General features: G+C 36.3%; 1 protein-coding gene and 1 long non-coding RNA gene across 21 annotated transcripts in view; one reads left to right on the top strand and one right to left on the bottom strand.

The window, feature by feature from the left end:
• Window positions 1-24635, bottom strand: part of NBEA (neurobeachin) — a 644629-nt gene that overhangs the window by 106015 nt on the left and 513979 nt on the right. For 19 of the 20 annotated variants that reach the window (XM_021065197.2, XM_021065202.2, XM_084981455.1 and 16 more), the window contains 4 exons: window positions 23940-24057; window positions 23515-23617; window positions 16407-16522; window positions 4491-4603 (listed from right to left, as the gene is read on the bottom strand). In XM_021065197.2, coding sequence (XP_020920856.2) covers window positions 4491-4603; window positions 16407-16522; window positions 23515-23617; window positions 23940-24057 — 450 coding nt within the window. Of the gene's footprint in view, window positions 1-4490; window positions 4604-16406; window positions 16523-23514; window positions 23618-23939; window positions 24058-24635 lie in introns of those variants that run through there. The other variant, XR_014819172.1, reaches the window with a different exon arrangement.
• LOC146398527 (uncharacterized) lies at window positions 5173-11003 on the top strand. Its single transcript, XR_014819334.1, has 2 exons — window positions 5173-9129; window positions 10153-11003. It is a non-coding gene; the product is annotated as an uncharacterized LOC146398527 (long non-coding RNA).

The raw sequence follows: 24635 nt of genomic DNA, 5'->3' as shown, positions 1-24635 counted from the left end.
AAAGGACCTATATGCCAAGAACTATAAAACTTTAATCAAAGAAATAAAAGAAGATGTAAAGAAATGGAAAGATATCCCATGTTCCTGCATTGGAAAAATCAATATTGTAAAAATGTCCATATTACCCAAAGCAATCTACAGATTCAGTGCAATCCCTATCAAACTACCCATGACATTTTTCACAGAACTAGAACAAACAATCCAAACATTTATATGGAACAACAAAAGAATCGCCAAAGCAATCCTGAGAAACTAAAACCAAGCAGGAGGCATAACTCTCCCAGACTTCAAGAAATACTACAAAGCCACAGTCATCAAAACAGTGTGGTACTGGTATCAAAACAGACAGACAGACCAATGGAAGAGAATAGAGAATCCGGAAATAAACCCTGACACCTATGGTCAATTAATCTTTGACAAGGGAGGCAAGAACATAAAATGGGAAAAGGAAAGTCTATTCAGCAAGCATTGCTGGGAAACCTGGACACCTGCATGCAAAGCAATGAAACTAGAACACACCCTCACACCATGCACAAAAATAAACTCCAAATGGCTGAAAGACTTAAATATACGACAGGACACCATCAAACTCCTAGAAGAAAACATAGGCAAAACACTCTCTGACATCAACATCAAGAATATTTTCTCAGGTCAGTCTCCCAAAGCAATAGAAATTAGAGCAAAAATAAACCCATGGGACCTCATTAAACTGAAAAGCTTTTGCACAGCAAAGGAAACCAAAAAGAAAACAAAAAGACAACTTTCAGAATGGGAGAAAATAGTTTCAAATGATGTAACTGACAAGGGCTTAATCTCTAGAATATATAAGCAATTTATACAACCCAATAGCAAAAAAGCCAATCAATCAATGCAAAAATGGGCAAAAGACCTGAATAGACATTTCTCCAAAGAAGATATACAGATGGCCAACAAACACATGAAAAAATGCTCAACATCGCTGATTATAAGAGAAATGCAAATCAAAACTACCATGAGATACCACCTCACACCAGTCAGAATGGCCATCATTAATAAATCCACAAATAACAAGTGCTGGAGGGGCTGTGGAGAAAAGGGAACCCTCCTGCACTGCTGGTGGGAATGTAAACTGGTACAGCCTCTGTGGAGAACAGTTTGGAGATACCTTAGAAATCTATACATAGAACTTCCATATGACCCTGCAATCCCACTCTTGGGCATATATCCAGACAAAACTCTACTTAAAAGAGACACATGCACCCGCATGTTCATTGCAGCACTATTCACAATAGCCAGGACATGGAAACAACCCAAATGTCCATTGACAGATGATTGGATTCGGAAGATGTGGTATATATACACAATGGAATACTACTCAGCCATAAAAACGAATGACATAATGCCATTTGCAGCAACATGGATGGAACTAGAGAATCTCATGCTGAGTGAAATGAGCCAGAAAGACAAAGACAAATACCATATGATATCACTTCTAACTGGAATCTAATATCCAGCACAAATGAACATCCCCTCAGAAAAGAAAATCATGGACTTGGAGAAACGACTTGTGGCTGCCTGATGGGAGCGGGAGGGAGTGGGAGGGATCGGGAGCTTGGGCTTATCAGACACAACTTAGAATAGATTTACAAGGAGATCCTGCTGAGTAGCACTGAGAACTTTGTCTAGATACTCATGTTGCAACAGAACAAAGGGTGGGGAAAAAAAAATGTAATTGTAATGTATACATGTAAGGATAACTTGATCCCCTTGCTGTACAGTGGGAAAACAAACAAACAAACAAACAAACAAAACTAAAAATAGAACCACCCTATGATCCAGTAATCCCACTCTGGGGCATTTATCTGGAGAAAACCACAATCTGAAAAGGTACATACAATGTTCATTGTAGCACTATTTACAATAGCCAAGACGTGGAAATAACCTAAATGTCCATCAACAGAGGAATGAATAAAGTAGATGCAGTATATATATATGTATATATATAATATATATACATATACATACACATGCATATATATAATTCCAATATAATATATTATATATATTATTCTAATATAATATATTACATATACTATTCCAAGATAATACAATGGGATATTACTCAGCCGTAAAAACAATGAAATAATGTCATTTGTAGCAACATGAATGGGCCTAAGATTATCATATTAAGTTAAATAAGTTGTACACAAGACAAATATTATATGATATCACTTACATGTGGAATCTTAAAAAATGATACAAATGAACCTATTTACAAAACAGAAACAGACTCACAGACAAAGAAAACAAATTTATGGTTACCAAAGGGGAAAAGCAGCAGGAAGCCATAAATTAGGAGTCTGCTATTAACATACACACACTACTGTGTATAAAGTAGTCGATCAACAAGGATTTACTGCATAGCACAGGGAAGTCTACCTGATACTCTGTGATGACCTATATGAGAAAAGAATCTGAAAAAGAATGGATACATGCACATGTAAAACTGAATCTTTTTGCTGCACACCTGAAACTAAGACATTGCAAACCTAGTATATTCCAATATAAAATAAAAATTAAATTAAGAAAACACACAAAAAACAAAAAACCCCACAAAGTGTATGGCATATATCAAGGAGTTACTGCATTAACTTTATACTCATAGTATTAACTAATGCGGATATGCCAGGCACTCTACGAAGTTCTTTAACTCTTAATAACTCATCAAATCCTCACAACAATTCTATTATTATTATCCCCACTATACAGGTGAGGAAACTGAGGCAGAGAACTGACATAGTTGTCTAAGGTCCCCAAAGCCAGTAAGTGACAGAATTCGAATCTGAGCCCAGGCAGTCTACTCCAGAGTTCTTGCTCCTGAGCACGATTTATTGCCTCTCATATAGTTCTGTATAAAATATGGCATATTTTTATTTAATTTTGCAGAGGATGATTTTATTTTTCAGATAATCTATAGCCAGATTTGCTTCCAGAGGGCAGGGTTTATGAATCTCAGTGCTTCTATCTACCTGAGCCTAAATACTCATTTGCATGTAGTAAATGGTTAAAGACTTTTGTTTAGTTCAGTTACACTGGAAAGGTTACTCTATTTGCGACCATACTGAAGTTCACTTGCAAGCTGTTTTTTTTTTTTTTTTTTTTTTTTTTTACCAGCTGTGTGACTCTCAGTCTGATGCTGGCTAATTGATCCCTTAGGTCCCTTGAGTATCTATAATATCATAGCTAAAATTAGAAATGAGCTAGCAAATTTGATAAGGAAGTCATACAAAATACAAGAATAGGAGAGGGAGTGACAGATGAGAATATGGAAAAATTAGTACACAGGTTTCAAAAAAAGACGAAGAAATATTCCATGTGTATAAATAACAGCTAATATTCACCAAGCACTTCTATGTTCCAAGTACTATGTTACATTCTTTAAATGCACATGCCATTTGATCTTTAAAACTGTACAAGGTAAGGCAGTATTATTATTCTCATATTACAAGGGGGGGAACTGAAACTAAGAGAGAGTGCCTTCAGCTCACACAGCTAGTAAGCAGTGGCATAGGGAACTTCAGCTTGGGTAGGCTGGTTTTCAAAGGCAAGAAAAAGGGCAAGGGAGGAGTGCTGAATTAAAAACCTTCTACGGGATTAAGTTTAAACTGGTTGCACTGCATGCTTCCCCGCCTTGAAGGACTTATGCTACCCTTGTGCATAAGCTCCCCAACTCTCCCCTGCAACACAATCAAACATAGACGCCTATGCCTTTATGCCTTTTATCCTGCTCTGGACAGCTAACCCAGACCACTAAGTATGATAGAAAAGGCAACAAAAGCAATTCAGAGTGAATGGACTGAGGCTTAATATGGTTAAAGTACATAAACTTGAGGGCCTGGCTCTGACATTAGCTGAGGCTACAGAGAAGGTTTGGGGGCTTGGTTCCTAGTTCTTAACGAATTCCAAAGAGTTCAGGATCCCACTTAAGTTTCCTCTCAACAAATGAAGTGAATTAACCAAAATTTTACTTTTTATTCTTATCACCCATTATATATGTGTTATTGCCATTTGGGAGTCAAATCATCTCTCTTTCATCTTAACAGACCCTTGATAAATTATTGTGGTATTAAGTTCCCCTACATTGTATATATGTGGGCATTCTGGTCAAGATAACATGTCTTATCACCTAAGAAATAAATATCGGAAATGATTTGGCAACATATTTTGTACCCATTTCTAGTTTCTTGCCTTGACCTTTAAAGCCTAGGATATAAGAACAACCTCTCTGTATCTGCTCTTTCTCAAATACCCATTTCGTTTTGCTTATTTTAGTACTAACTTATCTTTAATTCCTATGCGAAGGACTGATGAAATTTAAATGCTGACTACAAAAAGAGAAGACATCCAGGTTTACTTTCTTAGAAACATCAACTGAACATATACGCTCCGGTAGAAATACTTTTAGAATATCGCTTATGAGAAAAAGTGACTTCTATATATTTCAACATTACCTTTGATAGATCCCTGAAGTTTCCTGGCAGAGTCAAATCCAACTCTTCTGATTCATAGTTTGTTAATACCCATGGAAATACAGGATACTGGTTCAGATCATTATATGTCCGACCTAGTAAAGAGAAAGAGAAACGAAAATCTGTATAACTAATTGCTCATGAAACTGTTCCTGTTCTTATAATAGATAAGGCAACTACTGCATAAACTCTTTTGTTTATTGAGGTATATCTTTACGTAAAAGCATTCTCATAACAATGTGTTACAAATCAATTCACTCAATAATAATTAAGAAGTGAGTAACTAGAACTACTTTTTTTATAAGATAAGCTTTGGTGGTGATGGCTAGCTGTTTGTCACAACTGATTTTTCTTCTTCTTGGACTCGGTCACGTTTCTCAGTCTCCCTAAGCCATGGCCTTGGGGCTTAGTTCTAATCTACAGAATGTAAGCAGAGATAATATCTGCCACTTTCAGGCTTGGTCCACTGCAACTTGCCACGTGGCTGCTCCATGCCCCATTCCTCTACTGCTGACTGTGATGAAGATGCTATTGCCACACTGGAAGCAGAGCCTTGCAGGCTGAGGTCCCTGAAACCGATCATGGAGGAGGTCACCCTGGGGACCGGCACACTTGCAGATTATGGGATGGTGTTCTACTACAACAAGTACATATCTAGAAATTCTTTTTTCTCTCTTTTTTTTGTCTTTTGTCTTTTTAGGGCTGCACCGTGGCATATGGAGGTTCCCAGGCTGGGGGTCCAATCAGAGTTACAGCTGCCGGCCTACAGCACAGCCACAGCAACGCGGGATCCGAGCCGCATCTGCGAGCCTCACCACAACTCACGGCAACACCGGATCCTTAACCCACTGAGCGAGGCCAGGAACCGAACCTGCAACCTCATGGTTCCTAGTTGGATTCGTTTCTGCTGCGCCACGATGGGAACTCCCATATCTAGAAATTCTATTGCCAGTACGCAGACTACATTTATTAAGAAATCAATGTAAGAGAATTTTCAAGTTAATGGAAGCCCTCTAAAGTCAGGGTGGAAAAGCACCTAGGCAGATGACATCAACACTGTTTTCACTCCCTTGAGTTAATGAATTTTCTTTTCATACTATATTGTTTTACTTTAATGGTGAGCTGCTGAATCTTAGGTTGAGTTTTTTGTTCGTTTGTTTATTGGTTTTTTTACACAGTGACTTAAGCATTTCAGGTCGGATACTGAAGCTGGAAGGACTATGGGAAACTCACGGAGAGCACAGCATTGGCTCACCCTGATAAGCTGATACTGAAATAATGTATGATCAGATGAAATGAAGGAAAACACTATTAAAGAAACACGGTACAAAGAAAACTTTTGTTGGACAAGATTTCTTTTTGTGAAAATGCATTATGAACTGATCATAGGACTTTCTAAATTTCCATTCAAATCCATATAAAATAGCTATTTCCCTGCTATTTAGTGATGGGGATTTCATCTTGTCTGCCTTACTGCACACACTGTATAAGCATAACAGTAGCATATATATGCATAAATTATCTTGTCCATCATCCAGAACTGACATTAAACAATACCTACTTTTGTAGCAACTGGTAACTGCAACTGTGAAGTATGAAAAAAACAAAGAACAAAAAACCAACCATAGTCTAAGGAAGTACTAAATCTGCTATCATAAGCATGAAATTCAATTAATTCACTGAATGAACATCTTACTGGGTGACTCTTTTATATGTGTTTCTTATATGAATCTCTGCACTTTACAACACCATGACATGTTGGTCTAAACGCACAAATTGCTGTAGGTATATTATACATGCAGGCAATTGGTAGAAAGCAGAATGTTGCTTCTGCTTCGCACTTCCTGGAACGAGGTGAGAGTAAGGTTAGGGTTTCCTCTTTGTTCTTTGCCACAGCACTTCTGCAGACGTGTTATAGCTAATACATGTCACCATTTACTCGTCTGCCTCTCCACTAGTCTGTGAATTCTGGAATGAAGGGTCTGGGCTTAAAAAAAAAAAAAAAAACTATGTATTTTTGGCACATTCTGTTTGTCCAATAGATACCTGTTGAAGGAATAAATACCTATGTGATGAAAATGGGATAAAATGAGCCAAATTTTAAAAGATGAAACAAACATAAGTCAAATAAAAAAGGAAAAATGCAGGACAGTTTGGAGGATGAGGACCATGCAGAGTCACAGAAGTACAGATGACAGCAACCGGCACTGTGAATTTGCACGTTAGAATGCCACAAGGAAATGTGTGCAGGCAGTGAATGCACCTGCTCCATGTTCCTAAGTCATCTGTGAAAATAGTAGTCATGAGAATAGACAAAAATTTGGAAACTTTTAATTGAAATCTTTTGTGTGCGAAAATATTATGCTTGCTAAAGCAGTATCATAAAATACAAAGTGTAAAATTCTAAAATTTCAAACGTATTACTGAGAGTTCATAGACACATGAACTGGAACATCTGACTACTCTCAGCGTGTCTTCCATGCATGTACATATACAGAGAGTCTAGATTGGCTGGACAGAGCTATTTCTGGGATTCTGTGTAGGTCTGTGGCTTATTTAGTGCTCTGCCATTATTTGGGTTACTATTCTGCTTAAAATATCTATAGATTTTAAAGAAAAAGATCTCCCAATATATGTGTATTTTACAGAATAATATGTGTTACTTTATTACTTACATAAATAAAGAACTAAAAATTAGATACGTAATTGTTTTGAGAATTTCTGATGAAGTTTTATAACATATAGTAAGGAAAAACTGTCAAAATAAAATAAAAATTTTATTTACAATTTACATCAACTCAGTACTTTAATGTGTGATATAAGTACAAACACCATAAAAATAGAGACCATAAGTGAAGACACTACCCTTTGGTAGAAATGATTTTCTAACAAATGAAAAGATGTAATGTTATTTTTAGAAAAATACGAAGGTACCATCTTTAAAACATACGCACATAAATTGACTGCTGCCAATAGTCAGGGCTTACAGCAATTAATCTGTTTGCTTCTTTTGTAATTCACTTTTAATAATCTTTGAGGCGTTCTTTTAAAATAAAGGCTTAGGAAAATTTGGTAAGTTTTAAACCCTAAAGCTTTATAGCACATTTAAATTCTAATGAATACAATAAACTATATAAATAGACGTTCTGACATAGTTACATTAAAACCTTTTCTAAATAAAAATTTCCACATAAAAGCTTTGCAACATGGACAGCTAATGCATATTTTTGATTTAAACTAAAACTTCAAAATGTTTTAAAAATCACACGGTGAAAACGAGTAAGTGGAACTTTGGGTTTTTGCATTTACAAGTTATTTGCGGCTTTTTAGCAGTGAATAAACATTATTATTTTAATTATTTTGCTGAGCACCTTTGTGAAATAAAAAAAAAAACCCTGCTGTTTCCTAAATTAACCAAAAAAATCCTGAAATATTACCAAAGTAAAACCTCTTAGGTTTTAGAACATCTAGGCATTAATTAATCAATTTTTTAAAAATTTAGGATAATTGAAATTTAGTAAATAATCTTGTACTGTAATTGGGAGAGTTCTTTCCTTTTCGAGCAGTAATAAGTGCGGATTTTTTTTCCTAACTATGCTTGTAAGGATTTATCTTAGAAGATGAATATTAAATATCTCGAGCCTCTGACACTAATCTACTCAAACAATAAAAGTGAAGCACAGTAAATGAGATCTCAGAAACACCAGATACGTTTCTTCCTTTTTTTTAAAAAAAAAACTTTTTAATTAAACCATCCAATTTAATGTTTTTATATGGCACTTTAGTTTTGAAGGTAAAGTGATCTAGAGACAGCTGACAAAGAAATTATAACTGCAATTCCTTGGTGAAAATGTTAATGACAGCAAAATATTGTTTAATTAGATGATTGCAGCATCTGGATTAACACTCTTTAAGAGCGATGTTCCTGTGCTTGTCTGCTTCTTCACACTTTACAGACATTTTGTCATCTCTAGGTCATTAGGAAAGAATTTTTAATGATTTTTCTAGAAGCAAGCAGTTCAAGTTACATCTAATTAGATGACAATAATAAGCCCAACACATGCAGTAGCTAAATATATACATAATTAACCAGGGAGGGCTTGTACATCACAGAGTAAAAAAGTGGAAAATGCTAAACAGGAGAAAAAGGTTGGGGTTGAGGAAGTTGTGCTGAATTCATTAGCTGATCATATGAAAAACAACTCAGAAAACTTAAAAAAAAAAAAAAAAAAAAACCCAAACTTAACAGGATCATTTACACAAAGCTACATTTTTTTTTAATGTAAGAATGCCAGATTTTAACATCTTATTCATAGTATTATCTGAAAAATATAAAATAAGGCATAGGCTGTATCTTTTGGAATACAATAAGCAGAAATTAGTTCAACTCTGGCAATAAGAAGTTGAACCCACCGTTTTTTTAGTCAAAATCTAAGCATGATGAAAAAAATGACAAACTTAATGTCCTTCACAAATTAAAATAAAATCCAATTGTTTCAAAATAGCTAAACAAATTATATCACAGTCCTAAGCTACACTTTCAGGCAATTTTTATTTCGTTATTTTTTATTTTTGGCTTTTTACGGCAGCACCCATGGCATATGGAGGTTCCTGGCTAGGGGTCAAATCAGAGCTACAGCTGCCGGCCTACACCACAGCCACAGCAATGCAGGATCCAAGCCACGTCTGCGACCTACACCACAGCTCATGGCAAGGCCATATCCTTAACCCACTAAGCAAGGCCAGGGGTCAAACCTGCAACCTCATGGTTCCTAGTCGGATTCGTTTCTGCTGTGCCAAGAGGGAACTCCTCATGCAATTTTTAAAGCTCATGCTTTCAAAGATTATATAATGAGACAGAAAAAGTAGAATGGGAAACTGTATATGTAGTAGATTCCCAAAGGTTACCACACACAGAAAAAGAAAAGACAGCACAATCACCATAATGTTAGCTATGATATTTATGGCTAGAATTATGAGTAATTAAAGATTTATATCACGCTTTTCTATATTTTCTATTTTCTATAATGAATATCTATTAAATTTATTAACATAACAAAATAAAAGCCATGAAAACGTTTATGGTTCTTTAGGCAAGCTTTAAAAATAGTATGTTTTCTGATTATGTGACATGATTCTTTGATTTATAAAATTTACCTACATATAAGGAAATGTGCATATTTTTATGTGCAATTATGTACATATACATATGACACATGAGGATCTACATACTACATAAATACTAGGCCATTGCTGCTGTAGGCTTTATAAAGAGCCTTATTTTTAAAAGCATCTAGAAAGGAGAAAAGACAAATTGGCTAACTAGGAGACCTCAAGAAAGGGAGAGCAAGAAATGGGTCATAACATGTACTTGGCATTTCATGTTAAGACAGTATTTTGGAGGAGTTCCCGTTGTGGTGCAGTGGTTAACGAATCCAACTAGGAACCATGAGGTTGCGGGTTCAGTCCCTGCCCTTGCTCAGTGGGTTAATGATCCGGTGTTGCCATGAGTTGTGGTGTAGTAGGTTGCAGACGCGGCTTGGATCCCACGTTGCTGTGGTTCTGGCGTAGGCCGGTGGCTACAGCTCCAATTCGACCCCTAGCCTGGGAACCTCCATACGCCGCTGGTGCAGCCCTGGAAAAGGCAGAAAGACACACACACACACACAATAAGGCAGTATTTTGGAGAAAATAGGTAAATCTGAAAGTATAAGATAGGTACTAGAATATTTTTACAAAAAATGTGAATTTATTAGTCATAATGGCTTATTTTTTAAAAATGTAAAGTCAGAAAGTGTTTCATCGTCTCAACCAGATTCTATTCTCTAACTCTTCTCTTTAATTCAGGAAATTTAAAAGATCCTTCATCATGCAATTCTAGTGAATTCACATGACAGATCACAAAATCGTGTAAACACAGAGCATAAATATTAAATGAGTTCTATTTGGTGGGTGTTTATAGAACAAAATTTTGACCTCACAGTCTCACTGGAAAGAAGAGATACAGGCATAAAATGCCAAGGACACATGACTCTAAGTGCCAACAAGTGGCATAGAGCGTGCTATAGAAGATGAGAATGCTGTGGGAGATTAAGACACGTACATTAAGGCATGTCTTTTAAGGAATCTAAGTGCACTACAGTGGTTCTCAAAGTGTGGACTTTAGACCAATGGCATTAGCATCGCCGGCAGACTTGTTCAAAGAGCAGATTCTTGAGATTCCTACTTTAAACCTGCTGAATCAGACCTGTATTTCACCAAGCCCTGCAGGTGATTCTCAGAGCCACTCTATCCCGGATGCTGGGTTGGTGGCTGTGTTGTGGCGTTCTGCGAGAGTCACCATCATCACAAGAAAGCCCTCTCACCCAAAGTCCTATCTCCTTCCCAGGAGTCAGCATCCGATGACTGCAAAGTGGAGGCAGCGAAGGCCTGGCCGCCTTGCTTCGGGGCAAGACATCTCCGCAAGGTTATCCCAGCTCCTGGTTCCCAGTGGGCTCTGCTGAGGCCTTTGCTGAATTACTGCCGGGTTCAGTTCCTCCTTCCACCCAGTTCTACTTTCTTCACTCCCCCACAGATGCTGATCCCAAGTAAACTCTCCAATAAACTTCCTGCATGCAAATCTCTGTCTGAGAGCAGAGTCTGTTCCTCTGTATCTGAAATTGAGCTGAACATAGTATCAGGTTCTACACTAGAAATGGTAATTCCAGGCCCAGATCTAATGCTAGAATATCCCTAGATGTTCTATAAAAGCTGTGACAGTAAATAAACTTCAAGAGTTCTTTTGAAAAATGACTGCCTAAAAATGATTAATTGCTTTGGTCTTAAAAGCAGTTGATAGATTAAGGCTGATGACTGGAGGTGCCATGAATAGTCTAAAGCAGTTTGGTAGAATGGCAGAGTGAAGCTCTATAGCCAAACTGCTTACATTAGAACCCTGACTTCTTCACTTGTCAGTTCTGGGACCCCGGCAAGTTATTTACTTCTCTGTACGTCATTTCCTCATTGGTGAAATAGGGATAAGAACTTTTGAGCTGGTGTTAGGATTAAATTAGTAAATACACATAAAACACTTAGAACCATGTTTGTGACATTGTAAATTGCTCAATAAACCCTAACTTTTTTTCCCCCCCTGCACCCCCAGCATATGGAAGTTCCTGGGCCAGGGACTGAATCTGAGCCACAGCTGTGACCCATGCCACAGCTGTGGCAATACTGGATTCTTAACCCAGTGCACCAGGTGGGGGATCGAACCTCCACGGAGCCTCCACGGAGACAATGCCAGATCCTTAACTCACTGCACCACAGTGGGAACTCCCCACATGAACTATTATTTACCATATTTTCTGAATGTTGATGTTAATATTAAAGAAGTGTTTAAGAAAGAAATAATAAAACTAAACAAAAATAATATTATTTTTCCTTGAATCTTGATACTGATTAAAGAAATGTTTAAAGAAGACTATGATAAAACATAAGCCCATCATTTCTTGGCTTTTGATAACCCAGGAAATTATATATAATTTGTCAGTAAGAACACTGACATTCTCTCAATAAATGATAAATCTAAAGTTTCAATCAAATGACCACATATTTATTGAACAATACCTGTAACCCTAAAACTATGCTATGAAACAAGATGATTATTTAGTAGAACGCCTGTTAAAAGTCATATTGATACAATTTAACATTTTAACATATTTAGAGTGCCCTTTGTTCTAGGATCCTTCCGAGCCTTCCTTTAGGGGAACTCTGAAAAGTGTTCCATTAAGAAGAGATGAATGGATATAAATGGATATGAATGGATATACGATGTTCTCCATAAATCAGGAAAGTAGGCAATTCTAACTGCTTCCTAAATAAGTACTCAATTGTGGCTTTGGTGAAACTTCTCTATAAAACCATCACCCAAATCTTCAATGCTGGTGTTTAATATAAACTAGGACACTTACTTAAAATTTCAGGATGATGGCAAGGGAAGAATTAGCAGGAATGCATGCAGGGAGAGAGCCTCAGGGTATTTATATGCACAAATTTTTCCAATTGTCATCTACTTCTGTATGAAGGTTCATTTTGGCTGAATAATTATCTACATATAAAAAATCATTTGAGTTCATTTATAGCCCATCTTTTCTATGAGGTTTCCCTTGATTAGATTATCTCATAGAATCTCTCCCTTCTCTAAATTTTTAATACAGTTAACGACATTTAATTGCATGCTTTCTTGTATGTGCTGTATCTTTACATATGTGAATCTTGTTCTGATAATTAGCAATGATGCTCAAACTTTACGCATGAGAACCACACGGGAGGCTCGCTAAAACTCACAGTGCTGGTCCCCACTCTGAGTTTCTGACTCAGTAGGTTTGAGGAGGAGTCTGAGAATTTGCAACTCCAAGTCCCCAAGTGATACTAATACTGACTGCTCTTCAGGGGACCATGCTTCACCCACACTAAACTAGAACATCTAACAGTGACTTCTACTTTTTGCATAATGACACTGCAGGCAGTACCATTTACTTTTTTTCATTTTTTTGGCATACCTGCTGTCATTATTCTAATCCAATTTCTGACCTCATATTTTCTTTTTTCTTGGAATGCCTTCTGCTTACTTTCTAGTGGTATCTTATTCATATTTCAAATTTCAACTTGAATGTTGCTATAAGAAGCCTATGAAAAGATTGTGAGAGGCTCTTCCTCTAAGTGTAAAGCCTTCAGGATCTATGACTTCAAGGAGCTTTGTATATTTTCCCATTACAATAATTATGACTTTTTATTGGAATTACCAATGTATATGGCCATTTTCCCAACTATACTATGACCTTTTCAAAGGCAGAAACCATACTTTGCTTTCTTCTCAATGTCAGTGCACACAGCAAAAGTGTTCAGTAACTATTTATTAAAATGATAAACAAGTTGACTTCATATCCTGTAATGCTCTCCTAAGAGCTCTCACTAACTTCAAGATATTTAATTTCTGATTCAGGATATACATAATTATCAGTTTAATCTTCCTAAAACTACACACTGCCTTCCGTTCTACACAAAACTACACTGCCTCCTAGATTTAGGCTCGTTATGGTCGGCCTCTTACCTATCGCTCCAATATTAATTCCTACTATTCTCTGCTGCAGCCAAAGATGTGATAGTCATGTTCACTGAACACATAACACACATTCAACTGGCAGCAGTCTAAAAACCTCTGCTTTTTTTTTTTCTCCCCAAACACATTCTTAAAATTACTCTACTCTGCTTAGCTCTTGCAACATTCACTATTTATAGCAATTGTCCAGGACATACTATCAGCTGTCTTAGAATGTTATATATATTTCATTTACTCATCTAGTTGTAAGTGCTCTGAGTTCCTAGTTTCTACTTTATATTTCTTTTTATCCCATTGTCTACAGTAGACAAAGTTATAATCACTGTAAAGAAAACATCCAATTAATTCTTTGAGAAAAAAAAAGTGGTCTATACATGCTTTATGTCACCAAATAAAACAGACCCCAATTATTCAAAAGAAGATAGGAAGCCACTCAAATTCCTCTTATGATCAGCATGTCCTGGCTCAGAGACCCACAGACTGTCCCAACCAAATAAAAAGCTATGTCTATACTGCTCAGGGGCAGCTTTAGAAGGGATCAAAATGTTATCTCTATCTTTCTAGAGCCAGACAGGGAAAAAAGAGGCAGACAGAGAAAAAAAAAAACTTCCAGAAAGCAACAGGCATTAAGTGGATGCTGGTTATACGTTGTTATAGGTGCAACTGTATCACAATGTGGGAGATGTATCTGGCATGAGCATATAAACTAGGTGTTTCAAGAGTTCCCGTCGTGGCGCAGTGGTTAATGAATCCGACTAGGAACCATGAGGTTGCGGGTTCGATCCCTGCCCTTGCTCAGTGGGTTAACGAGCCGGTGTGCCGTGAGCTGCAGTGTAGGTTGCAGATGCAGCTCAGATCCAGCGTTGCTGTGGCTCTGGAGTAGGCCGGTGGCTGCAGCTCTGATTCAACCCCTAGCCTGGGAACCTCCATATGCCACGGGAGAGGACCGAGAAATAGCAAAAGACAAAAAAATAAAAAAATTTAAAAAAACAAACTAGGTGTTTCATAATAATATGGATTCTGGTAGTAAATTATACTGACAAAGATAAGCAATGATGAGAAGTAAATTGAGTTAATGTTCTTATTTTGCATAGGAGTGATTTAAAATGTCAATTCATTTTTGAGTTCAAAAGTAAGAGAAACATATTTTAAAGGATTAAAAAATTAAACATATTAATACTAGTTCCTTAGAATAATTAATAACAAAAAGACTATGTTCTACATCACCAAAAATGTGGGCAGAATCTTTTTATAGGGCCAAAGGAAAACAAAACAATGTAAAAAGCAAGAAAATATTAAAAGCGCGTAAAACAAGATAAGACCAAACACATCAGTTATTAAAACAAATGCAAACAGATATCAAGCATGGCTACTGAAAGATTTAAAGTCTCAGAGTTAAAACTTGAAACACCACCTATGATCTAGGACATAAAGTTGGCAGATCTGGGCTTCCCTTCCTCTTCACTTTGGCAGTGAAGCTCATGCTATTTACCTAAACATGCTAAGGAAATTAGGCTCTTTACATTTCAGATGTTTAAGTTCCTTCTATCTCTATATATAAATAATATGTGTTCGTTAACTAGTAAATCTCCTTTATCTTTGAGGAAATAAACAGGTTTAAGATTTATACATTGTATATACTGATATGTATATATATATGAAATACAAAGATATCAAAAATATATGTATATAATGGAGATGTGTATATAAAATATATTTTAAAATTTAATGTATATAATTAAAGTTCTTTGTATCTCTACTGTTCTGCTAGCAAAAGAACTAACATTACAATATGTATTAAGTGATTAAAACACAAAACTGTTTAAAACAACCAAATAACTTTTTTATCCCTTTTTGTCAACAAATTGAATTCTCTTGTCTATTTCATGCATATCTATATTATCTATATTTGATATATGCCAATAGCATCCATATTAACACATATGTGATAGATGAAGAAAGAGGAATATTGCACAGTTATCCTTTTAAGTAATGATTCAGAGAACAAGGTAATACATTCATGGTTCTGAGCATTCATTCATATAAGAACAACAATCATAAGTAAGCATATGTATTCATGTAGCTTTTTGAATTCATATGACTGTCTATAAAGTTTTTGTAAAGCCTGATTTACAGAAGTAAATTCTTTGTAATTCAATATGAATAAGGGCTTTGGAGCTTAATTTAGGAAAAAAATAAAGAGATACTTAAATCTCATAGGTATGTTTAGCCACTAACAACCACTGATTTTGCAGAAAAACAAAGCCACCACCTTCTTTCAATTTATAAGCACAATACTGCTGAGGTTGATGGCAGCTACTCATCATTTAGAACTGTAATCTGATTTTATATTTTCATTCAAAGATTTTAAGAAAAAAAGATGCTATAACCCAATCATGCCATAATCCAGGTGACATCTGTACTAGGCAGAATCCTGTTGTTGTTCTCCTGTCTAGCTGCTACTGCTGAGAATGACAAAGTAGTGAAATTACGTTTTCCCATTATTATTTCCAGACACTCTCTGGCAATGGTTTGTTGACTCTAATAAACCTTCAGACAAAGCTGTCAGCAAAGGAAATGGCAGAAGGAGAGCAAGGAAAAGCCTCTTCAACAAAGAATGCATCCAAACCTTGGTACTAGCTTGCGTAGTTTCTGATGGCAATTTAATGTGAGTGCTTCAATATTTATTCAATGCTGTATCTGAATTCCAAGGAGAACAATGTCTTCCATCAAGTCACATTACCCATGATTTTGATGAACATAAACATATTAGGAGATTAAAGAATGAGACGTCTTACCTGCTATAGTATTAAGAAACATCAAATATTCAAAGTTTGAGATTTCTCTTCTTTGCCAACGCTGAGTCATGTTGGAAGATTTATAAAGCTGTCGAGGAGTGGCCAGTGATATCCTCCTAGCAATTAAGCAAACCATAACAGTCTCTTTTAACTCATGACTTTTAAAAATCCAATAGCAACTAATACATGGGTTTGATATTATTCAACTTAAAGTAATTTATGGTTTACCTTCTTAAATAAATTATAGATATATATTAGTTGAGGATATTAGCAATATTTGAAAAATCTATTATTGAGAAGATACATTTAGTTACTCAGGATAAACCAATATGAAAGCACCTACTTGTATAATATGGCTCCAAGTGGGTATTTTATAAGTCAACGAGAACAAAAAAAGTTGAAATTGTAATCAAATTAAGTCAAAGTAGCTTTTAAACCATACTGCAAATCTGTTCCATGCTAAGAAGCTAGGTAAATAGGTACCAGCTTGTAAGCATTTGACTTAAACCTCTAGTCATGATGCCACTGGACTTCTAAAATCTGTTTCCATAGAGTATATACATGTGCATGGCCGCTAACTGCACAATACATATACCCCTTATGATGTAAAAAACAAACAGCTGGGAACTTTGAAAATGTATGAATTTAGAAGAAGGGACATAGGAGTATCATAAGGGGTAAATCAGAATGATTTGTGTAAACTCTGCAAATTTCAAGGTACAATATGTTTCTCTAAAAGATAATGAAATCTGGATATATCTAAAAATACGGTAAGGTTGAGCTTCTTAAACATCACCACTTGAGACAGAGGTTCTAAACTTTTTCAATTTATGCTATCCTTTGGGTCTCAGGAATTTTTTCATGGTGCCCTTAGCCCAAGAGAAATACCGAACAGTTCTGTTTATTAAGTAGTTATGTCTAAATAACTTGATAAATACTTGAGCCTTAAGAATTTAGTGCCTGCTTGAGAATACTCATAAATCAAAAGAAAAACATTTTATCTCATTCCTAAACATCCACAGTAACATACTAAATGTATATATTGCACACCTGTAGGGCACTGCACAGTTTCTGAAACCTGGACTCACACTTGACACCACCACCTTCGTTTCCTGTTGCACATTAGTTTTTATGCAGTCTTTTTTCTTTAACCACAGCAACCCCTAAAAACTAATTTCACAAAGCTAAGATGCCATCAAAAAGAATGTAGTGCTATCAAATGTTGAAACTTAGAACTAACTTGAACTAAGAGAAGAGTTGGTGCCGTGTCTGAGAGATGCCGTCGTATTTCCCTAAAACACACAAAATGCCCTAGAGCAGCCCTGAGAGCTCACTGTGCCATCTCAGAGTTCTGTGGTGCTCAGTTTGGGAATCATGGACCTAAGACTATTTTTGTCATATGCTTTTCTTCACATGGGATCTCAAGAGGCATTGTAGGAGCTGCTAAGATATATGTAGGTGGAGGAAAAGGCGGGAGGAAGGGAAGAAGAATTGGAAGAAACTCGTTATCTCAAATTCAAATCTGAATTTTAAAAATAATTATGTGTAACTCAATGTTTAAAATAATAACTTAATATTTTGCAGCAGCCAGGTCACTTACTAATATTTTTGAGGAATTTTCCTAGTTACATATATTTGAGAAAATAGACACTACTGACTCCAAAATAACTATATAAGTCTAATGATGCATTTAATTGCAATGGTAATTGCAACACACACACACACACACACACATCCCACTTCAATTCTGTAATTCTATAATTTCATATTATAGAATTCAGATTCTACAATTTCAATTAATTGGTAACATGATTTTCATAGGGTTACTTAAAGGGCTTCTGCATATTGACACATATAGGTATCAATATTCAACATTTTACCAAGTACTCTGACACACTACTTATGTTATAAACTTAAATCTTAATTCTGACTTCGTGATAGCAACATGCTAAAATAGTCTCTGAATTACCAAAGAACTAATAAACTATGTTTAGCCCAATTTTCATTTGCAACTATTATAATCATGTGCTTAGTCCAACCTGCATTGTATTACTATGGCAATCATATTTTTGCTAATCCGACTAAAATTCTTATCTGCAGCATGATTAATCTGATAAAAGCAATTTATATAATAATAAGTTTATTTGCTGACATTTTCAACCTGGACAATTTAAGAAGAAAATTGCTGATCCAGAAACAATTCTGAGCACCAGAAACACTCAAAAATCAAAACCAATCAAATCCTAAGAGTAAATAATGGGATGAATCATGAGAGAAAGTTATCGTGTTATTTATAGGGTATGTAGTAGTGAAGAAAAATAGGGGCATAGGAAATGAATTTAGAAAAGAAGATCCCCCCCCCAAAAAAAAATTAAAAAATAAATTAGGAGCTCCTCTCATAGCACTGTGGAAACAAATCCGACTAGGAACCATGAGGTTATGGGTTCGATTCCTGGCCTTGCTCAGTGGGTTAAGGATCCAGTGTTGACGTGAGCTGTGGTGTAGGTTGCAGACGTGGCTTAGATCTGATGTTACTGTGGCTGTGGTGCAGGTGGGCAGCTGTAGCTCCGATTAGACTCCTAGCCTGGGAACCTCCATATGCTGCAGGTGCAGCCCTAAAAAAAAAAAGAAGAAGAAGAAGATTATTATTAGCAGTTTACTATTAGTCTCCTGTTTACTGCCCTGTCTTTCCCAATATAAACTCACTGAGAGCAGGAACTGTGTTTTACATACTGTTGTGTCCTTAGCGTTTAACAATGCTTTGACATATGATGGAATCTCAGTAAGTAATAGTGAGTGACTTGAATTATTGGCCATCAACCCTAAAAGAAAAAAAATGGCTAAAGAGAGATGAAGTTCAAAAAAAAAAAAAAAAAGAAAACAATTCAATCATATGAAGAAGAAAAATGGGAAACAGTAAATAGTGCTGTTTCAAAATACCCAAAAATTTAGATATTAGAATGAGGCTAGTTGGTATATATTTGGGCTATATGGCAGGCTGATTTTAGAATTGGGGCATAAGAAGAAGATAAAATTGTCCTCTGGAATAAAAAGTATTAAGTACCATAACAATTGGTGACCATTTAAGATCATTAATCCTAAGTATGCAAGCAGGTTATTCTTAGTTAAGTGAAGAATCTAACTAAATTCAAAATTTATTCATTGTACTGACTGTCTGAATAGAAAATACATTAACCAAACAATGGCAATCAGTATGGAATCTAGAGAATGGGCACCTTTTGTCAGTATTTTTCTATCATTACACAGAGGTAAAGGTACTGTTCTTAGGACCAGTGTGGATCACTTTGATAGATGACACAACGTAGAAATGTAGAGAGTGGGCTATGGTCCTCGGCACGACAGGGACTTAACTGAACCAAAAATGTCCTAGCTGTGAAATGGGTAAGGATTCCATCAAGAATATACACTAAGGATGGGGTTGTTTTAAAAATTCGGGGCTGAAGGCCCCTTCGGCCAAGGAAGGACACATGGAGAAGATGACCACCCAGGAGCACAGAGGTGGGCTCTCACTGACACCGGGTCTACTGGGGCCGTGACCTTGGACTGCCTAGCCTCCAGAATTTTGAGAAATAAATGTCTATTGTTTATAAGCCAAAAACAATTGAACAAATAAAGAAAAATTATAGGAAATAATGCTTATAAAGTAGCACACAAAGTATAGCTCCTGGCACATGAGATGTGCTCAGCAAATGAGGCCAATGGACATGAACTGAAGGGGCATTTCACTAGATGACACTAGCTTAATGGAAACATTCCTTTTTTTGGCTGTGCCTGCAGCATGTGGAAGTTCCTGGGCCAGGATCGAACCTGCACCATGGCTGTGACCAAAGCCGCTGCAGTGCCACTGCTGGATCGTTAACCTACTGCACAATAAGAAAACTCTGGAGATATTCCTTTTGTTCTAATTTTTTTGTTCATTAAGCAACAATCTGATTTGGAATGTGATCTTTGGTGGGCTTGCCCAAGAAGTGGCCTAAATAATAAGTGAAGTCAATTTTTTGGTAGTATTCCTGCCTTTGATCATTTCTGTTTGTTTCTAAATCAGTCTCCTATGGGCTTAGGCTAGAGTAAGTTCCCTAGAGTTTGATAAACTCGGTTTTAAACTGACAAAAGTAAAAAAAAAAAAAATCCAATGTCAAAATAAAAAAAAAGCAAAGAAAGGAACCCTGGGTGATTTTACCAAGTTATTCTCATCTGGAATACCTCTATTTGTAAGAACCAAACATCATCCTTTCCCTTTGACAATTCTGTAAATATAACAGCATCTTATATATCACACACACACACACATTTTGGACATAATTGTGTGCACATCTATTTACCTACCCACCTATACCCACCTACTTACCTCCCTATATCCACATGTGTACGTGTGTCATATATTTGTATGTTCACAGTTCATGAAATGCCTTGACTTTATAATCTCAAAACATTTGCAAAACAACTCTTTGCAAAGATACTGTTCCTATTTTGTAGCAGATGAGAGGGTCATTCCTCTTGCCTGATGCTATTCATTCTTTCAAACATATGTATTTAGTTCCTACTAAGTATCAGGCTCTATCACTATTACCCAGACAGAAAGTGGCAAGTCTAAGCCTAGATTCAGTGTTTCCTCTGCCTCCATCTGCTAATTCTAAGGCTATATATCACAGGACATACATCAAACTGAACTTAAAGAGTTTTTTATTAAGAAACTAAAAATGTGTTGAGCCTTTGGAGGAAAAGCCAAGAGGGCAACAAAAGAGTGTTTGACAGAATTTCCAAAGTTACTATACATCTATTTTGCTTCTAGTTTTTCCATCAAGACGAATGATCTTCCAAAAATCAAAGAGAGGCCAAATGTAGTTAAAAGGGAAATAATGCTCATAATAGGTAAGGAATGTAGTAAAAAGATTTTCCAATTATTTTAAATGAATTCAGGTCCAGACAAGTCCAAGAGCACTGAGGGAAGTACACTTGTCACTGAGAAAACTCTATTGGTAATCTCAGTGGTCACTGACAAATATGCCAGGAGGCAGGAGATTATTTTTAAAAAGGAAAAAGTTAGGACCTATTTGTGAGTTCTTAATGTCAGTTCCTGGAAAAATTGCTGAGTTGATGATTAAACAATTTGTAAGTACTTAGGAAAGGAAGTAGTGATTACTATGAGTCAGCTTAGATTCAATAAGAACAAGTCTTGCGAAACTAACCTCATTTCTTTTTTTTAAAAAAAAAAATAGATTAAATGCATTTTTCTTTTGACCTGCATTTTATATACGCACTTCATTATCAACTAATGTCTTAATTTGATCTTGACATTCACCTAGCAAATACCCTGAACATGTGCATACATGTCAGTGAATTGGTCTTACATTGTAAGCTTAATACGAGAATATAGATACCCTGCAATGCCAGGGAACTCCAGTTGGTTAGCACTTAAAAAGCACCTTTGCAATTAGGCAGTAGTGAAGATTAAAAGATTAATAAGACACAGTCCCTGTCTTTTAAGTGTCTGTAGCCTATTTAAAGGAAGATAGAAAAAGATTAGTTTTCCTTTCCATGCGTGCAGTACTCTGCAATAACTCCCAGGGACTTAATGATCTTTGTGGTAGAGATTGTTGCTTATCTGCCCAAAGCCTATATCTTGTTCCCCCTTAGCAACAGAAAATGGATTTTTTTCCCCGGTGGGAAGTGGCAAGGTATAGTTTTCTTTGAATTCTAGGGGATGGTTTGGCTTCAGTGTTCAGTGATTGTTTTAGAGGCAGGAAGGTGATCCTGTTCTGGCCAAAGGGACCTGAGAGAAAGATGGCGAAAGGCTTCTAAACATACCCCTTCCTAAAACAGAGATGTGCAAGGAGGAATCCTTTGTGTCTTTTTCCTCCTCTGAGGTAGTGTGAAGGCGTGGTATCCGAGCAGTAGTGGTTATTTTGTGAACATGAGGGACTGAGACTCCTGACACAGCTGAACCTCTGAGCCAATGCTCCTTAATGCCACATCTTTCATAAAACAAAGCCAAAAACCCCTGCTGTTTAAGCCACTTTTATTTGGGTATTCAGTTACTTGGAGCCCCAAACCGACTAATAGATATTAGTGATACATATTAATTACTGACTATGTTTTCTACTTAGACTAATATTTTTCAATAAAGGAAGCTTTCAAAATAATGCTTTTAAAAATACCAAGATTAAAGATTTAGAAAGTGGCTAAAATCAAACCATAATTAATGACTACTAATCTGGATAAACTCCGAGAGCTTTATTACTTTAATGAAGAAACATTTATACATAGCATTTATAAAAACAATTTATATACTATTATACAACAATTAATCACATGAGGCTTTTGGTATACCTCTTGTAAGATTTTCAGTACAAATGTCTTAATTATCTTCTAGCTCTAACATGCAATCAATTTTTTATTACTTCTTCACTTATACATGTGTTAAATAAATCTATGCCCTATTCTGCCATTTTTATTTATTTATTTTTCTATGTACAGCATGGTGACCCAGGTACACATACATGTATACATTCTTTTTTCTCCCATTATCATGCTCCATCATAAGTGACTAGACATAGTTCCCAGTGCATTCCAGGATTTTTGATACCAGTCATTAGTGCAAGACGGACCATAGAGATGGGAATTTTTGTTTGTTTGTTTGTTTTTGTCTTTTCTAGGGCCGTACTTTCGGCATATGGAGGTTCCCAGGCCAGGGGGCCAATCAGAGCTGTAACTGTTGGCCTTCGCCAGAGCCACAGCAACATGGGATCTGAGCCTGGTCTGTGACCTATACCACAGCTCATGGCAACACCGGATCCTTAACCCACTGAGCGGATCCTTAACCAACTGAGCGAGGGCAGGGATCGAACCTGCAACCTCATGGTTCCTAGTCGGATTCGTTAACCACTGAGCCACGACGGGAACTCCTATTCTGCCATTTTAAAAATAGCTGTTTTCCCAACCTCCTTCTCCACCAAAAACCTCCAGAGCAAGACAATTCCTTGCTTCCCAAAATAATTACGATGGTATAACCCTATTTAGATTTCTGTCATATTGAGATTGAAAAGTGTTAACAAACCGTAGATAATGCATAATATGATATAATTACCTGGCTTGTGGCAAACCATAGCTGGTCCCTACTCCAACCCGAGGCAAGCTGTAGACAACTTTTTTTACTGTTGCTTGATCAGGAAAATTAAACATAACTGAAGCTGTGGTAAGAAGAAAAAACATGATTTAGAAAACCACAGGAGAGCTAACCATCAATTTCAGAAATAATTTTCAAGTGCCTTTCCTGATTCATTTGTAAAGGTAATGAATCTCCATGGAAAATCAGCTTTCTGTGTAACTTTATTCATGAGAAATCTAGGATTAATGTTTTCAAACAAATTAATTCTTTTTTATTTTTATTTTAGTGAGGGTATATAAAAGAGACAAATACAACAGAAAAAAATCAAGTCAGTATCACATCATGTAAATGAACAGCATCCAAATATGAGCACATTTTTTCCCAAAATATCTAGGAGGACTTACTTCGGTTTGCCATAAATACTTCCAAAGCAGTGTTTTGTAGAAGATAACGTCTCGAAAACACAGCTCGAATCTCGCTGAACATCCATTTTCCATGAAGCCCCTCAGTGTACGCAAGAACCTAAAATAAAGAGTTTCAAGGGAAGTGTCAGTCAGTTAAATACGTGTCTAGGACTCAGTCTGACAGTATCTTAAACAGTGCTGTATCACAGTCAGTTAATCAGGAATTATTTTCCTGAATTCACGACATAGTAAAATATTATCAATCATTCGATTCTGTATATTCGCAAAATTTCTAACTTTCTAAATTTTTTTAGCTTACGAAGAGATAAAGGAGCAGAAAAGTTATATGTTCAAGGTGACCCTGTGACTTAAAATAGAAAATGTATTCTAACTTTTGGGCTCTGTATACAATGAGTTAGTGCAGGTGACATGACATATACTATTGGTTCTTTTCCAATGTCACTTTTCGTCCATGCTTAAAGGAAGCCCGCTTAGCCCCGAACTGTCCACGTTAATCCCAGCTGATGGGTTATGATGGATCTAACTCAGGGATCAACAAACATTTTTGGTAAAGGGCCAAATACCAAATATTGTAGTTTTTGCAAACCATGTGTCCTTCTCACAGCTATTCGACTTTGCCATTGTGGTGTGAAAGCAGTCACAGAGAATGTACCAATGAATGGACGTGACTATATG

The sequence above is a fragment of the Sus scrofa genome, chromosome 11, assembly GCF_054392235.1.
Source record: "Sus scrofa isolate SSC_HxYL_T2T_F1_AM1 chromosome 11, Sscrofa_HxYL_maternal_Yorkshire_Landrace_v2.0, whole genome shotgun sequence".
Classification (NCBI taxonomy): domain Eukaryota; kingdom Metazoa; phylum Chordata; class Mammalia; order Artiodactyla; family Suidae; genus Sus; species Sus scrofa.
The sequence above is the reverse complement of the archived record's forward strand: the minus strand, read 5'-3'. Positions and strand labels throughout refer to the sequence as shown.